The sequence below is a fragment of the Camellia sinensis genome, chromosome 7, assembly GCF_055761805.1.
Source record: "Camellia sinensis isolate YWXY chromosome 7, ASM5576180v1, whole genome shotgun sequence".
Classification (NCBI taxonomy): Eukaryota; Viridiplantae; Streptophyta; class Magnoliopsida; order Ericales; family Theaceae; genus Camellia; species Camellia sinensis.
Window position 1 is genome coordinate 5,277,480 of NC_138967.1, and position 18,203 is coordinate 5,295,682.

Here is an 18,203-nt window from a genome sequence, read left to right on the forward strand (position 1 = left end):
TATTTATATATTTTTTAATCTTCTAATTAAAGTGTGATTATATATACATTACTACTTTTTAATTACATTTTTTAAATAAGTGTGATTATATATATATATATATATTTAATCACACTCCCTAAATAGGTGTGTTTGTATAAAATATTTCAATTTGATTTTTATATAAAATATACAATTCCCAATTTATTTTTAAAAAGAAGGCCCCAACACCAAAACACAAATTAAAAAAAAAAAAGTCAAAATACATTTAACTCTTTGACTACTTCTAATCAAAAGGAAATATATATCGTTTATAATTTATCCTTTATATGAAAATATATATCCTTTATAATTGATTAGAATGGTCCACAGATCTTTCCAAACAACAAATAAACGGCTGAGATCATTTTACACATTAGAGAGTTCCCACCCATCAAACACGCGCAATAGTTTCTTCTTTTCTTCTTCTCTCTTTTGTGATTCACGCTCTGTCTCTGTCTTTGTCTCTCTCTCTCTCTCTTAGAACAATAAACACCTCATCAGCACAACCTTTGTGTCTCCTCCTCTTCCCCGAATTTGGATCCTCTTCCCCAATAGACACCCACCCTCTTCGCTATAGATGGTGCTCTTCATTTCCCTTACAACCTTTCGAAACTCATTGGCTTAGGAAAGACCTGCACTTTTGGTAAGGTTCTAAACCTAGAGTTTGTTTCTTTTCTTTTCTGAAACCCTTCCCTTCTTAAATTAGGGCATTTGATTAAACTATTTGGATTTCCATTCAACGATTTCTGGTTGGGGGTTTTGATTTTTTTTTTATTTTATAATATGGATGTATATATGTATAAGCTCAAATCAATTACAATAGATATGTTTGTTTATATATGCTTTTGAAGGTGGCAAGCGATCGATTATGCTCGGTTGAATCACAGTACGATTACATTCTTCAATTTCTCCAAACCAGAGACCGCAGCTTCTCGCTGGAGTCGAGTCAAGTTGAATGCTTCCAAGGTCATCTGCTTCTTCCTCTTCTTCTAAATTTTTTCCCCAATTCAGTGTAATTTCTAAAAATAATTATAAAATCATCTATGGTAAAATTTTCCATCATTAATAACCAAACTCTTTTTAAAAAATTTCATGAATCTGTAATAATTTTCTTACAATATCAATTAATCTAATAATTAAGTAGTATTATATTATTATGTGTTCAACGAAGTGACTTAAAATTATCATGTTAATTGTGTTAGGTAGGTTGGTAAGGGTTTGTCCAAAGACACCAAAGCACAGAAATTGGCCTTCCAACACTGGATTTATGTTACTAATTATATCAAATTTATATACACATTAGACGCGCATCAGTCTCTTCTCATGGTCTTATAAAAATCATATTTTAATTCGAAGTTTTTATGATAATAGATGAATTATAGATGTTCTGGAGTTGGGTCCTTTTGATGACGAGCAACCTATTTACATAAGATTGATCAATCATTAATTTAGGCTGCAAGTTATTGTGCTTATTACACTACAACAAAATTGGGTTTTTACGGCTTCATATCAATGACATACAGTAAATGCAAGCCGTGATTTCTCATTTGTACGACTTGTTTTTTTTGCATGTTGTAAATAATTTCCCAACCAAGACCTGTCTATTGCGTATGTCATGAATGTTAATAACAATGATTTTTTTACGGCTTACAATGTTAGCCGTAAATAATAAAACTTTTTATGACATACATTTGGCATGCTGTAAATATATCAATTATACACGATACGCGTACGTCAATCGTTAAACATACAATCTTGCTGCATACCCCCAGTGGGGGTCGCACCCCCAGTGAGGTGGCGAGCCTCCACTGGCTGAAACTCAAAAAAAAAAATAAATAAATAAAACAGTTTTTTTTTTGTCCAATCACAGCGCGCCACCTCACTGGGGGTCGACCCCCAGTGGGGGTCCGAAGCATTTTTCGTTAAACATATTTTATTTTTCACGGCGTTCAATTTATGTCGTAAATGGTGTGATCAAAAAAAAATTAAGCACCAAAATAAAATAGGATCTGGCGCCACCCAAAAAATTAAGCGAAAATTAAGCGCCATAATTTTTTTTTTTATATCAAAATACAAACTGTTTGGCTCCTAAGTGGGTTCTAAAGGAACGTGAAAGATGTAAATCAGATAATAGAAGAGAGGGAGAAGAAAGAAGGGTTCGAAAGGGAGATTGGTTCAGTGGCATCAGATTTCGATCTGGAACGGTGCGCTCCCTCCAACGGTGAGACTGGTTCGGCGACGGCAACGGTCGACGGCTCGAAGTGGAAGGGTTTCGTTCTTGAGGTATGTCCGGATTCCCCCGCCCTTTTCTCTCTCTCTCTCTCTCTCTCTCTCTCTCTCTCTCTCTCTCTCTCACACACACACACACACACACACACATTCACTCTATTTTATTCGGTTAGTTTCTCTGCTTACATAGCGAGAATATTTACAAGATGAAGCGAAGAAATTGTAGGAGGAATCTGATATCAATCCATGAGACCAGAAAAACTCAGCCCTTGAGGAATTTTTTTTAATGATAAATTAGCAGAAAATCTATGATTGAAAATTCTATTTTTCTTTTTTTTTTTAAACTGAAATTACCAGAAATTCTTGTTAGTTTCTTTAGGTTTTCTTTTGTTTACAGTATTGAGTTGGTTAATAGGCATATGGGAATCGATCAATTAATCGAAGAGGATCTAAATCAATGTGTTTTTCACACTGTGTTATTTGAATCAATGTGTTTTTCACAGTCTTACAAAATTGCCCTTATCCCTCACTGTCCTGCCATTGTTGCGCAGCCATGGCCTGCTTCAATTGAGAAAAAAAAAGAAGAAAAAAATATGCTATTGTAGGAGTGGGAGCAGAAGCGTTGGTCATTACTTTCTTACTCTTTTTTTTTTTTTTTTTCAATCTCGACCTATGTTTTTAACCACCATTAGTGTTTTTAGTGCTGCTATGTAGTGTGTTGGCTTTTGGGTTCATAGGAACTCAATTGTTTTGTGAGATTTTTTTTTTTTTTTTTTTTTTGGTTTTTAGGTTCCTTGAGTCATACAAGATATAGTGCGAATTTCAAACTTTTGAGTTATGAAAAACATCTGTTATACATGATGCATAACAGTGGCATTATTTACCTTTTTCTTTCTTTTTTTGTTTTTGCTTTGTGCATTGTCAATGGAAGCAATCCTGTCCTTTTGGTTGTGCAATGTGATTATATTATATGTTAGGACATGGTCCACTGTTTAAATTTTAGTATTATTATCAATTTTTTCCACTTTTAACTTTCTGATTATTATCTCATGTGCACCAACTGCAAAACACACAAATGATGGCTGCTAGTTTTTTTTCTTTGGGGCCAATAGAATGATGTATTAAGTGGGAAATGGCGCCTGTCATTATATGGAAATCATTTGCTTGAAAGGAATAATTACTATTGTATCCTGCACAACCATCATCTCTGGATTGGTAACCAAAACTAAGTAGCTTAATCCTTTGTTCGAGTAACCTTTCCATTGTTGATTCACATGAACTCCCGCTTCCAACATTGTCCTAAGATGCTCTCCTCTCTTGCTTTTGTATTTCATATTGTGTGGGTTTTAGCTCCATACACTGAAGTCTGGTTAGTCATGCACTATTCCCTCAGTGAGCATGAATTTCAAATTTGAGGAAACCGTTCGTTGATCTCTGTGTTGGTTTCTTTGAGAACACTAATTTATTTTGTTTGTTCCCAACAGCATGTCATTAATCATTGTGTACAACTATTTATCTTCTATTCATTCTGTTGGATCTCAATTTATTTTACATCCCAATGCTGCCTTCCTTCTCATAAGATTCATGAAAGCATGTAAAGAGCAACAGTCCAGTCTTCTTTAGCAGTTTTAAATTGACGTTTCACCAAACAACCTAATCCTGTTGTTGTATTTGATCGTTAGTTATTGTCAGCAAAGTGAATTTCTTGTATTTTCCTATGATGTTGTAGTTCATTAGCATATTTTGTACTGTTTGAACTTGAAAGTTTTTTTGTCCCTCTTGTATGCTTTTTGCCAGTTGCCCATAACCCAGTTAAGATTTAAACAATTCTGGTAAAAAAAAAGCAAGTGCTTCTGATTGTTGATTTTTTTAGTTATTTTCTCAGTTATATGGTGTACATGTATGCATTGAACTGTTGAAATTTCCTGTGTCAATAACAACATAGTTCATGTTTGCTTAGTTATCAACATATTGGTATTCTTGTGCAACACAAAATTTATTTGCTGCTGTTGCAAAGCCATTAGCTACATCTATGAAAATATTCACACTTCTGTTTTCATGTAATCGGATGTAGTTAGTTAATTATTGGAATTCAAATCAGGTTAGAAGAGAAACTCACCAATATAGAATCGGAGAATAAGGTCCTTCGTCAGCAGGCTGTCTCCATGGCACCTAATAAGATCCTCTCAGGACGCTCCAGATCAATTCTTCAGGTTCTCCCAGAAATCAATCTTCTTCAAATCATGAACTAATGTTGTGGATGTTTTATGAAATTTTCATGTTTTCATCTATTGGCAGAGAGGTGGTGAGAGTGGTCATTTGTTTGTGGATACAAAGACAACTTAGGTAAATTTTAATGTTTTATGAAATTTTCATGTTTTCATCAATCCTTTTGTTAAACATGCATTTTTGTTGATTACTGTTAAAAATGCCTTAGGATCTGCATAGCCCTTCATTAAACCAAAGGGTCTTTCAGAAGTAGAGGACAAACCACAAAAATCTCTTAATGAGAAACAGCAAGAGAATCAAGAGCTTCTTATCCGATGTATTGGACAACACCTAGGCTTCGCAGGGAACAGACCAATTGCTGCTAGTATCATCTACAAATGCCTTCTACAGTGGAGATCTTTTGAAGTTGAGCGGACTAGTGTGTTTGACCGAATCATTCGGACCATAGGCCATGCTATCGAGATTTGAATAATCTAATCCTATATGCTACTAGTGTGTCTTGTTTTCCCTTTTTGTCATAATTGGCTTCTCATAACTAAATATTATTATTTGGATTAAAGACCCAAGATAACAATGACATCTTAGCCTATTGGTTGTCCAATTCCTCGTCTCTTCTGCTGCTGCTACAGCGTACATTGAAAGCAAATGGTGCCGCTGGAATGGGCGCCGTCGATTATCCTCGGCTACTCTGTTTAGAAGGATGACACAGGTAATTTAAAGTTCCCATTTGAATTTCCATGTTCTGTCATCAAACGAAGTTTTAGTCCTTTCGTTAGTTCAGGTGTTTACTATTATTTTTATTTACAGAGTTTCCGAGGAACTCCGCAAGGAGTTAATCTTTCCTTTGTAAATGGTGGCCTGACTGGTGGAGCAGAAGCTTTACACCAAGTTGAAGCCAAATACCCAGCTTTGCTTTTCAAGCAACAACGTACAGCATTTGTAGAAAAGATTTATGGAATGATTCGAGATAACCTTAAGAAAGAGATTTCTCCATTGCTTGGGTTGTGCATCCAGGTAATTGAATCTGTTGGGTAATATGAATCATTCATCTGCCCAGGTAAGAAATACTTCTCTACATATTTTTGGTCAATTCTCAGATCATGTCATTGTAGTTAATATACATTAATGGATCAAATTGATGGTTCTCATCACACACATACTCATTTAGTGCATTCTAATGCTTGAAATGGTGTGTGGCCTTGCTACATTCGGAGAGGTTTCTTCTATAACAAATATATGATGCACATCAGCAATCATTGCATTGTCAACATGAATGATCGAAACTGGATTTTTTTTTTCTTTATTTATTTATTTTGACTATGATAGAATTTCCTTGTTTTTAAGAAAAGGATTAAGAAGGTTTTTTTTTTCTTTATATGATAGAATTTCCTTGTTTTTATTATCAATTGACTTGAAGCTTCTTTGTTGACTCATTTATTTGGTATATTTTAATTTTCATTAGCAATGTCAAACATTATTTAGTTTTGTTATTTTAGTTAAAAACCTTCTTAATCCTTTTCTTTTTTCCTTATATTTTCTTCCCTTCAGCTCATTTGATACATGCTTATGGTTCTTTGAGTAACACAATTTTCTGCAGAATTCCAATCTTATAACATATTTCTAGATATTCTGTCACTAGTTCACCTTCATTCTTGAAAAATTCTCGTCACACTTTTTCTGATCTACCTCGTAAGAAAACCAACGGAGCTAATTTTGAAAACAGAGAAACCTTTTAATGTTGAATACTTAATCGCTACATCATATGAAGCTTGATTGTGGGGAATAACTTGCCAAAATATATTTAGTTTATGCTTTTCTTTCCTGTCTCAATCATCTAAAATATTCTTTGCATACCTTCTATTAAACATGGCGTTTTTCTTTTCACCCCTTGTTCACTTGGAATCTCACAACTACTTGGTAAAATTTAATTTAATTTTTGAATTTTTCTTTAGCAACCACTAAGGTTTTGGCTTCAGAACTCCCAAAGCACTGGAACAAAAAATGCACTGTCTTATATCCTTCTTCAGCAAAAGCTAGCACTGAGATTAGTATGTGCGATGTTTCTGATTTTATGATGGCCCTTTCTTGTCAACTAAGAATTGGTTTGCACATGAATATGTGGATCCTATCCCGTAATGCACAAACAAAATATAATTTGGGTTCTATATTGGATGGGAAGACAGCAAATAGAATCTGCATCATATTAGTGGTTCCGAACACAGTACTGAAATTTAAACACAATAATGATGCCCATAGAGGCCTTAATAAGGTTCAGCATCATTATTACTGAATTTCATTTATTCTATAAATTCATTCTCTCAAGCAACTGGCTGAAAGATTAATATTGTGGGTGTATGATATGACTTATTATTATCATTAGTTTAGGTCTTCTCCTTTTTGGGTTTTGCCACCAACCCTGACTATGAAGGCTTTATTCTGCTGCTATTTTGTAAATCCTTGCTTCAACTTTTGTTGAATGGCACTCTTTTGGTCTCATTTGTTAAATTAAATCATTGACATTGTTTGAATTGAAAATTATTGATTGTTCGTTTCCTTTTAGGTTCACAATGTTCTTCATTTTTATGCAAGTGGCTGGTTATACATGTTACAGAAAGTGGATGCTTTTCTTGTTTTAGTTTGTAGTGTTGATGATTTTTTCCTGTTCTATATTTTAGTGTGATGACTATATGTCATATCTATGTATATTTGGTTTTATGACTTTAAAATATCTGGCCATGCATTTAAGATTTTTATTTTAGATTTATTGATTCTATGTATATGTCATTGACCATTGAGATAGTTCTAGAAGTCCAAAATCACAAACCCTAACCAAGATTTTGTATTATGTTGGTTTTCGTCATTTAGTATTTATTTATTTTTAAATAATTCTGAGTGTTTTTCCATTGCAGTGTTTATTCGATGTATTACCAAAGGACTGCAGACTTGATTTCTCTTCATTCTGGTTTGTATTTCTTCTTTGTTAAAAAGACTACTGAAATTCAATTAAACCATATGACCTTTTTGGTTGCTTTGAATATCTAAAGAAAATAAAGGTAAAACCTTGGGTTTATATACATAAATTTGTTCTGCTTCTTGACAGCTTTTAGGAAACAACTGGAGCAATAGTAGAAAATTCAAAAAATTATTCCTCTTCTGGAGTCTCCAGAATTGATTACATCCTACTTGTTTGTAAATATATTGTTAGGTTAGTTATGTGCTAGTGTATATATATACATGTATGGGAAAAACCTCTTGCAGTTCAATGGAAAAAAGACTTACACGGAAACTGAACTTGATGAAGTGCGAGTTGAATGGATTAATTTCGTACTAAAGAATATGAGTTGAAATCCAATGTAAGTATGATATAACTTCCGTTGTTTAAATTACTAATCAACAATTTCTTTAGTTGGTAAAGAATATATAATCACTTCAAGATTTCATTTTAGATTTGTTGATTCTATGTATATTTGGTTTTATGACTTTAAAATATTTGTTCATACATAGAAGATTTTCATTTTGGATTTATTGATTCTATGTATATGTCATATTTATATATGGTAATCCAAACATTTTATATTAGTAACAATCAAAGTTGTTATTCCTTTCCATTGATGCAGGAGATGAAGAGTCAGTGTGATGAGAAAATGTTCTATTTCGTCTTTTGTAAGTCTCTACAAAAATATGAAGTTTATTCATATGCTTTTAGCGGTTTCTGAATTAATTTGTGTTTTTATTTTTCAGGTCAGAAATTCTTGGAGAAATGCAAAATATGGTCAAAGAATTTAACAACTTAGTTTTTTCAAGTTTTATTTTTTATTTTTTAATATATGTAAGCACAGTTAAAAACTTTTTACTAATTCCTTTGTATATACTTTTTGATCATTTAACTTTCATTTATGAAATATATGATGTTATTCCATTCAATATATGGTTGTAATTCAAAATATAGTATATAGTGTGTATTACATTCTTCAAATGCATATAACATGTGATCTTATCTGATTATTAATCACGTGTTTTATTAGATATTAATCACACTTAAAATCTGTGATCTAAATGTTTATTATCACATGTTTTATTAGTTATTAATCACACTTAAAAGGTGTGATCTAAATATTTTTAATCACACTTAAAAGGTGTGATCTAAATGTTTTTAATCACACTTAAAAGGTGTGATCTAAATGTTATCAATCACACTTAAAAGGTGTGATCTAAATGTTTTTAATCATACTTAAAAGGTGTGATCTAAATGTTATCAATCACACTTAAAAGGTGTGATCTAAATGTTTTTAATCACACTTAAAAGGTGTGATTAAAAATGACCCCTTTTAATCACACTCCCAAAGATCACACTTTAATAAAACTAAAAAGGTGTGATTAAATAACAAACATCACACAAAAAAAAATGTGATCTTTATCTGTTTTTGTAGTAGTGTTAAGCACAAGTTTTCTCTTCTTTTGCTGTTGTTGCTTGTCCTTAAGAATGTTTAAGGCTTGAGCCTTTTGAGGAGAATCTACTTGTGAAGCTCCTGCATGAAAAATAAAGCTTTAAATAAAAGATTTAAGCATTATAAAGAGAAGAGAAAAGAAAGATAAGGAATGTATGTCTTTCTTCGAAGCAGCCCTAGTAACTCTAGGAAAAGGATGAGAGGCAGAAGGAGCTCTCTTTGTGTCAACAGGAGCAGAAACTGGGATGACAGGAGCTGTAGGAGGAGTAATAAGCCCAGTCCCTTTAGGCTAGGTCTGAGAAGGCAAGTCTAGTCCCACCAGTAGGTCTTTGGGAGGTATTGCCAAGAGCACCTCCATATTTGTTGACCACCAGTTCTGATACCTCTTCAGTACTGTGCCTTGTGGGATAAAGAGAATGACTGAAATTCGATTAAGTCTTGAATGAGCTTGGAGGTTGCCTCCTCTAGCCTGAGTCTTTATACCTTCAGCTCTCTGGTGGTAAGATTGGGGTTGGTTTGACTGCAGAGAGAAATAGGGATCCCTTGGGTAAGCCCAAATTGCCTGGCAAATTGAGTAGGGCAGTATGCTTTTGCTATGCACTTGTAAGCTCTAGAATTTCAAGTGCCAATAAAAAGCTCTCTGGGAGTTAAAATAGAAGCCCACATATCCCTGTGCTGAGGCTGGGAACAGTTTCTATCAGCCAAGAAAGTTCTCAACCAGGTTGGGCCAATATTGGCTTCGAAGGGACAGAAGAAGGTGTGAGAAGAAGAAGAAGCTGGGAGTTGATCAAAAAAGTACAATAGAAGGCAAAAGTGGAAGGATAAAGTGAAACTCTAGCATATTTTATTCCATAAGAGGTAGGGTTTGATAGTAAAAATCTCAAACACCTAGAATGCAAAGTAGCAAAATAAGCAAAAAGCCAGAGCTGTAATATCCAAAGTGGCCCCCCTTGATTAGTATCTAAAGTTTTTTCACAAAATTGAGAGCATGCTCTATATACATGACCCAGAACACATGGAGCTAAGGCTATTTTCTTCCCCAAAGCCAGAGCCTTAGCAAGAGGAGCAAACTCAGGCATAATCCTCTGAGAAGAGGTACAAAATAAGAATTTACAAAGCCAATACAAAAGAAAGGAGAAGAACTCTTTGTCTGTCATAGGGCCTTCCTTTGGATTTTCAGAGTGTGCAAAATCACTGAAGGAGGAGTTCAAAGGAGGGATGGAAAAAGGCACATTAAGATCAGGATAGTCAGGACCAAAAGGAGTGCCAATGGGGGATAACCCTAAAAGATGGCATATATCCAGAATGATAGGGGCCATCATACCGCATCGAAATTGGAAAAAATTAAAAACAGAATTCCAAAAACAAAATGCAGCAGGTATGAGGAAAGGATTTTAAGGAATAAAAAACCTAGCCAGTCGAAGGGGATCAAGGAGGCAGAGTTCCTGAAGGTCAAGTGTCCTAGCAGGGACAACTCGATCATACCATTTTTCCCATTCAGGTCTCATTGTAAGCCAGCAACGGTGAGGTCGGTTCAACCTCTAGCTTCCCCAGTCAAGTGCCCCTTCGTAAAGCAAGCAATGATCCTCCAAACGAGGGTATAAGGCAGAAAGCTGAGCAGGGGCCTCTCTGAAAATGGGTCTAAGCACGTACTCTCCCTGAACATAGCGGCGAGGAATAAGAATGCGTCCATCAATAACACACCGTTCACCAGCTTTGTACTTTTCGCATTCTTCATTGATGAGTCTCCTTAAAGCTACAGAGGGACTGACACGCTTAACGGTTTGCACTTTCAAGGAGGAAAAAGCCATTAACAAGAGTTTTCAGAAGACGAAGTTGAAGAAGGAGAAGAGAGGAAGAGAAAGTGATGGAAATGAAGGGTTTGTGTCTTAGGCGAGCAAGTAAGTTAAAAGCGCAAAGCAAAAGGGTTTTCAAATATTTTTTGTCCAAAAGATGCCCAATCTGTCTAAGTGGGTAATAAGACCCGATATGAATTGTTTGGCTGATTTTGGAACCCGTATAAGTTTAAGATTTTGTCTTAACATTCAAAGGAGTCCTGAAAGAACAACGTGAAAAGTTTGGGCGAGGACATATCTTAAACATTCAGATTGGCTTCGAAAGTAAAAATTTGGCTTCGAAGTCAAGATTGGCTCCAAAGCCAGAGGTCAAACAACCAACTAAGACTTCGAGAGCAAAAAGTTGGCTTCGAAGCACATTTCATGCCTAAGAGTACAAGGATGCTCAGGTTTTTGTTTGCTTCAAAGAGATTAAAGACTTATTTTTAAGTTTTTTGTTAAAAATAAAATCATTTGAAGTACTCTGTAGTTAGAATTTGTTTGTTTTAAACTTCGAAATTGCAAAACCAGTATTTGGAAACCCAAAAGGACTCACTCTTTAAGATTAATTCCTAAGGAAAGTTTCTATACTTCGAAGTGCATGAACTATTTTTCAAAGTAAAAATAGTTAATTCGAAACTGTTGATTATGTTAACCATACGATTGGAATAAGAAGACCTAAGGCAAAGATTGTCAAATATACTCCATGTGTTGGAGACATTCAAGTCAGGTTTCAAGTATTCCATTGGAAATGTTTTGTCACCCAAAAAGCAACCTAAGAAGGGGGTGAATTAGGTTTCTACAATTTAAAATTAATAATACCCCAATAAAATTAACTAGTAGTACAACAAATTATTAACAAGCACAATGATGAACTTAGCAGTAGATGATCAAGCAAAATAACAATGAAGTATAACTAACATACAGGGTAAATCAAATGATTACCACATGAATATTAGATAAATATAGTAGTAGTAGGTAAGTAAAAAGATTAGGGAAGAGGAGACAAATAGATTTATAGTGGTTCGGCTTCAACCAAGCCTACATCCACTCCTCAAGCTTCACTTGAGATTTTCCACTATCTTCTAGCTTCACAGGGTGCTAGCAACCTTTTCACAAATAGAACAATCCTCCACAGATTTTACACAGACTTTCTAAGTCAATAACACTGAGTGTACTGCACTTTTACAATATTGAAAAGAATGTGTTTTTGCTTTCACAGAAAGCTACAATAATTATCTCTCAAAGATAGATATAAAAATGAAGCTCTGGTTTTTCTATAAACCTCACACAGGAAAGATGATCTTAATGCTATAAGGCTCAGTGTATAATTTCTGAGAGAGCATGTACACAAAAATGAAAAAACACTTCTCAGAGAATTTTTCAGAAAATAGATGTGAGTGATTATAGATCAAAGAATATTTTCTGATTTTTTTTGTAACTTGTTTACATTAGAGGCTTTGGTATATATAATGAAACTTATAGCCGTTTATAACTATTTATAGCCAATGTATTCATTTGAATTTATAGCCATTTATAGCTGTTGTATTCATTTAAATTTATAACCGTTTATAGCCGTTGTACTCCATCATTACAAATTTGAATATCTTCCACTCCATCATTACAAATTTGAATATCTTCCACTTGAACCTTTTGAACCTTTTGGTCTGCTGCTGCTGTGCTGGGCTGTTTGAACTCCTTTTTTAATCAAATATTAAATGCATTCTAACAACATTTAGGATAAAGGTTTAGGTGAAAAATAATGGGACAAAATAAATTTTGATTCTATTTTTCTCTTTCAAATAAATCATCAAAATAAATTTTGATTCTATTTTTCTTTTTCAAATAAATTAAATAATAATTAAATAAATTATCAAAATAAATTTTGGATTCTATTTTTCTCTTTCAAATAAATTAATACATAATTAAATAAATAAGTCTAACATGTTCAAATCAAGCTTCGAAGGAAAAATTGGTAAATTCGAAGCTCTGATTTTGTTTGAATTGGGCGAATAGAATGATCACAAGTATGCAATTGGAATATAAAACCAGAACATGCTGAAAGAAGAAAGAAAAATCTAGCTTTATTAATATGAAAATAATTACATTAGAAAGCCTTCTTGGCTACAAATTCAATCTCATAAAAATAAGGAATAAAAAGAATAACAAGGTCATGAAATTTGCTCCAGCAATGGTCAATGAATTTATGTTCATTCTTTATTCTATCCTCTGTCCTATCCAAGCTGGGTTGCTGCAACTGATATGTTCTTATTTGATGGAAAAGTTGTTCAGCTTTCATCTCGAACTCCATTTCCTTCAATCCTTGTTCCATTTCATCCATATCTAGATCATCCCAGTATGCAGAATCCTTATTCTTGAAGTCATTATATTTATCAAAGAGATTCTCTGCTTCGTACTGGGTTTGAATTTGTTTGGCTGAGATTTTGTCCAAAGAATTAGTGGTAGCCAAAAATGTAATAACCCTCATTCTTGTCTTAGTCACGTTGATGTGCATTTGCATGATTTTGTCTTGTTAAGCTTGCATTTGTAGACTTTGACTTGTTTTGCCTAAGTAAAGGTCCCTGCCTTGTTTTGTGCTTATGTGTTTTGCCTAAGTGTTATATGCATGCCTTGTTCCTTGCTTAGTGTGTTAAGCCTGGGTCATCTATCATTGCCGTCTCAAACCTAGGTCATCTATCCTTGCCGTCTCAAGCCTAGGTCATCTATCATTGCTGTCTCAAGCCTAGGTCATCTATCCTTGTTGTCTTAAGCCTAGGTCACAGGTTTGAACCTCTCACACCTAGGCCGTTGAGCGCCAACACCTAGGACCATCCCGGAACCACCTTGGTTGACCTCCACCGTCACCTAGGCATATTGGCCGAGATGTGCATCACCTAGGCCGAGGTGTGCATCATCTAGGCCGAGATGTTAATCATCTAGGCGTCCTAGATCCTTGATCCTTGAACCTAGCAACCTTTTATTCCAGGACTGGTATGACCTAGGCTAAGGTGTGGCACATCTAAGCCAATGTGTGGCACACCTTAGTCAAGTGTTATCCTTCCTAGCCGAGATCATTGAAACCTTCTTGTCTGAAACCTATGTCCTAATCCAAGATCATTGCCTTGTCAGAGTGCCCATGCCACCTTACTTGTTATACACACTTTGTCATACTCTTATCTTTTCATTCTGGCACCTTTTTGAGAAGATCCAATCCGGCGATGCCACGTGTCCCAGTAGAGGGTTAAGTCAAATTGTAGCTGAGAAACCCATATCACTTTCCATATCCTAGCCTTGTAGAGAGAGAAGCTCTAGGAAGAAGAGGAAGAAGTTCTTAGGGGGAGAACTACATTTCCAAGTTTGATCTTCACACCTTGAACTGTTTGATTCGTGTTTTGAGGTTAGATTCTTGATTTACTCTTGTTGTTCTTTATGTTGATATGATCACATTGCATGATCTAGCATGATTCATGAGCCATGCATTGATTTAAAGTTTGTTTTAGAGAGAGAAAGTGATGTTCTTGTGTTCTTGAAAGAAAACCATATTTTGATCCGAAAGTTTATACCAAGGCCTATGTTTTTGTGTTTATTTTCATGAAATCTTCAAGTATAGGTACACAGGTCCATGTTTTTGAACTCATAACATGAAATCTCAGATTTTGAGTAAGAAGTTATGATTTTAGCATTCATGTTCTTCATGTTCTTCAAGAGGAAACCCAGATTTCCAGACTTCATTTGCCTAAGTATGGTCACTGAGACCCACTCTTGCCTAGACCTCATACCTAGGCCAAGCATCGTATCTCACCTTGGCCTACCTTGCATAATCACTTGCACCTTGGCTTATCTTGCATGCACACCTAGGCCAACTACCACACACCTAGGCCGACCATGGTACACCATTGCCGGCACCTTGTAACATCTTGACAGGCAGCCGCACACCTAGGCCTAGAAGACCACACCTCGGCCAAGAGGTGTGGGACCTCGGCCAAGACTTCCTGAGTTCACCCAGCTAAGCCATTTTGGCCTAGATCATCTCTGTGAATCCATTCCGAGACCTGGTTGGTACCCAGCATGTTTTCCCTAGAAGAAAAATAGTGTTTTGACTCCTAGCACATGTTTTGCTTTGTCTTGACTTGGTTTTGGAAAGAAATACCGGGATCATTTTCATTCATGTAAAGCTTGTTTTAAGAATGCATTGCAAAACCAACTTTGAGCATTCCTTCTTGTCTTCTTGAAATGCATTCAGTGGACTTTGTCATGTATTTATAGGTCTTGGATTCTTGCCTTAATCCCTACATCCGAAGAACTATTGTGAGTGGTATTTTTAATAAAGCTATGTTACAATGTTTTGATAAAAGCATTGCTTTGTTTCATTTTGGAAAAGTATTTGTTCAAGTATGAATGATTATCTACTAGTTTTTGTATCAAGTATTATGTTTGTTTTGATGACATTCTTGGAAGGTCCTTTCATGCTAGGGGACGTTAAGCCTATGTAGCACCTTTGTTTGAGATATCTCTTTTGCCACCGACGGTCTTGTACGGGTGGGTTTGTCTAATCGATTTCGGGTCGGCCACCGACGGTCATGAACGGGTGTACTTCGATTCCGAGACAATTATTCCCTTGTTTTGCCACTGACGGTTTTCCGGTTGGGTTGTCTAACCGATTCCGAGTCGGCCGCCGAAGGTAGTGAACGGGTGTGCTTCGATTCCGGGACGGTTATTCCCTTCTTTTGTCTAGAATGTCATCCCTTGGTATTATGTAGATGTTATTAAGCATCCAAGAAACTTTGAAAGAATTTGATCGATGAACTTGATTCATCCCATGTTTTGTTATAAGCTATGATATGTACTGTTTTGATAAAGATCTCGGATATCATTCATTCAAACCTTTATTACTTATATCATTCACTGAGTATCTAAGCTCACCCTCCCCTTTATATATATGTAGGTGAGGAGCAAGAAGGCTGTGACACCTAAGATGTTGTTTGCAACTTTGTTTTGGATTCATGTTTTGCTAGCATCTTGAAGATTACGCTTCTTAGCTTTTGGTTCATTTCTTTTGTATATTTCAGCTTGAGAAGCCTTTTGATCAAGATATAATGTTTAGGCTTAATTCATTTGTATCCAAGATGTAAAACCATGTTAAGATATATGGCATTTCATTTGATCTATGCACAGCTCTTATGGACTACTTAGATTTAAATTTGCTTCCACACATGTAAGCCCCATATGTATACTCTGATTGTGTGAATTTTTGTAAGTTGGCCTTTGGTAATCTTGGATTACTGGCCATCATGATACCATTCTACTAGGGACGGAATGGGGTCATGACAAAAAAAATTTGGTACCAATAAAGAAGAAGCGGGAGTTAATCCAAAAACATCTGGAGTTCTGCTTGGGCAACGGGATTGAGGACATGACCCCGAGTCATAATGTCACAGGCCCATCGAAAGTTCCTAAGAAGAATATCATCTCCCAAAACATTGAAGGGCAAGTGAGAAAAGGCTACAAGCAAAAGTTGAGCTTGGTATCGCTCAAATGTAGTGGGAAGATCTGGAGGTTGGTAGAAAGGAAGAAACTGATTCTCGAAGAGAGTAAGTTTCAGTTCCTCCATCCAGTGAGGATTCTGAGGAAGAGGAGGCGCATGTGGGTCCATCCCAAAGGAAGAAGGGAACTGGGGGTTATTCACACATTCAAGCCAGTCAGAAGAGCAAAATTTTGATTTCTTGGCTAAGAATGACGGATTGTATCCTTGTGTTTCCTCTGGACGAGGAGTTGCTCACACTATCTTCGTAAGCATGGAAGATGTGTACCATGCTACAAGTAAGTTGTCCTCCAGACTGCATCGGCGATCGATGGATACATAGGGGTAAACCACCGAGCTCCGAGCAAAAGAAGGGATAGACAAAGGATTAGCGAATTCGACGAATTGATGGTGAATTCGCTCTCTTAGTTTGGATTCATCAGGTTCTGGCTAGCTTCCTCAGCCAGTAGACCTGGAGAAAGAAGGAGCAGTTGTGTCCCATGTAGAAGTTAGTGGGGTAGAGGAAGAAATAGCTGTGTCCCATGCAGAAGATGGTGAGGCAGAAGAAGAGTTTCTAAGATCCATTTTTGCAAATGCTTGATCCAAGGGTTCATAATTGGCAAGCTTTGGGTCTAAAGGTTAGTACGTTGCAAAAGCTTCCATAACTTGCATAAATGGAGGCGGATAGGTGTAATCAATAAATGCATTGAGATTTTTTTGAGGCTTATAATCAGCTTCCATAGACTCCTCATATGCTCGATCAATGTAAGAAAAGGTTTGCTTGGCCATGAAGACTGTATCAGCCTTTTCGAACGCTTAGATAGTGGGAAATGTTCAAGGCGTAGAAGAGAATTTAATGTAGTACAAACATTGCAATGATGGACGTCGGTTGCATTTCTAAGAAGATGCAAAGCCCATACACGTCCTAAGACGTGGGTAAAGTGCTTTGATCTACTAATATCACCAAGTATTGGGTATATTAGTAGGGGGTAATGTTGGCTGTATAATTTGTAAAAGCCAATCACAATTTAACATGTGGCATGAAGAGGGCAATTTAGGGAGTTAATACAAGTTGCCAACCAAAGTTATACACGTGTTAGCCCGTATTGGTAATAATGGATCTGCGTAGCACTGGAACAATCGAGGGATATAAGGTGATGTGGCCTAACGGTTACTCACAAAATTCAAATTCAAAAATATGAGGGAAACCTAACTGCAAATGTGGCATAGTGGGACTGACTGTGAGAGAGCATGTTCAGCAATCATGGGAGGAAATTTCGACGGTTAGAAGCCCACTTCGACTGTTATCATTGTAAAGTATAAATAGCAGAAAAGGCCCCAGAATGAAGGATCCAAACTCAGATTAAAAAACCAGTTTATTTACTTTGTTTTCCTTTCCAGTTTTTACAGTTCCTTACATTTCTGCACTTCAATTCTTGTACTGCACTTCATTCCTAGGAGTAGTTTCAAATAGCTTGTTGTTGTAAACCTCTACGAGACTAGGTCAAATCATTGTAAGTTTTACATTTTACTTAATGAAATTCTGAAATTATTTTTTACTTAATTGTTATTTACTAAATTCTCCTAAACAAGTCACCAGTAAAAGTCTTCTTTATTAAGGCTGAAATAACTAAAACACAATCGTCTGATAATTGATTGGCAATTAATCATCTGTAATGACTGATTGATTCTTACTGGCATGCTTAAAATTACAATATTAACCTTCGAAAGCCAAAAAACCAGCAGGTAAACTATCAATAGGTCCTAATAGTTGGACTTAATTTTCATCAAATCCTATTAAAAATAAATCTTGATAAAATTGTCGCTAAAAATATTTTTTTTTTGTAACAATTTTTTATGTGTCTCTAAAAATTGATAATTAATGACTTTTTTTTATAATGATTTTTATAAATTGTCGTT

At 35.5% G+C, this 18,203-nt stretch overlaps 1 protein-coding gene and 1 long non-coding RNA gene across 3 annotated transcripts; both read left to right on the forward strand.

Moving 5' to 3' along the window:
- Positions 1-2,115: 2,115 nt before the first annotated feature.
- LOC114301465 (uncharacterized) lies at positions 2,116-4,936 on the forward strand. Its single transcript, XR_014334919.1, has 4 exons — positions 2,116-2,304; positions 4,352-4,463; positions 4,549-4,596; positions 4,688-4,936. It is a non-coding gene; the product is annotated as an uncharacterized LOC114301465 (long non-coding RNA).
- Positions 4,937-5,039: 103 nt separating this feature from the next.
- LOC114260356 (myosin-9) lies at positions 5,040-8,403 on the forward strand. Of its 2 annotated transcripts, XM_082877330.1 has the most exons (7): positions 5,048-5,188; positions 5,287-5,493; positions 6,432-6,527; positions 7,389-7,441; positions 7,738-7,832; positions 8,097-8,142; positions 8,221-8,403. In XM_082877330.1, exons 1-5 carry the CDS (start codon positions 5,180-5,182, stop codon positions 7,808-7,810), a joined length of 438 nt encoding a protein of 145 aa, XP_082733456.1. In that variant the 5' UTR covers positions 5,048-5,179; the 3' UTR covers positions 7,811-7,832; positions 8,097-8,142; positions 8,221-8,403. The 2 variants fall into 2 exon arrangements, with proteins under 2 accessions (XP_082733457.1, XP_082733456.1); XM_082877331.1 differs by lacking the exon at positions 6,432-6,527 and having other exon boundaries at positions 5,040-5,188.
- The last annotated feature ends 9,800 nt before the right edge of the window (positions 8,404-18,203 follow it).

Bases quoted from the DNA above. Each gene is read 5' to 3' on its own strand.
- LOC114260356 (XM_082877330.1), top strand. The intron at 5,494-6,431 runs GTAATTGAATCT...ATTTTTCTTTAG, and splicing joins TGCTTGGGTTGTGCATCCAG to CAACCACTAAGGTTTTGGCT. The intron at 7,442-7,737 runs GTTTGTATTTCT...AACCTCTTGCAG, and splicing joins CTTGATTTCTCTTCATTCTG to TTCAATGGAAAAAAGACTTA.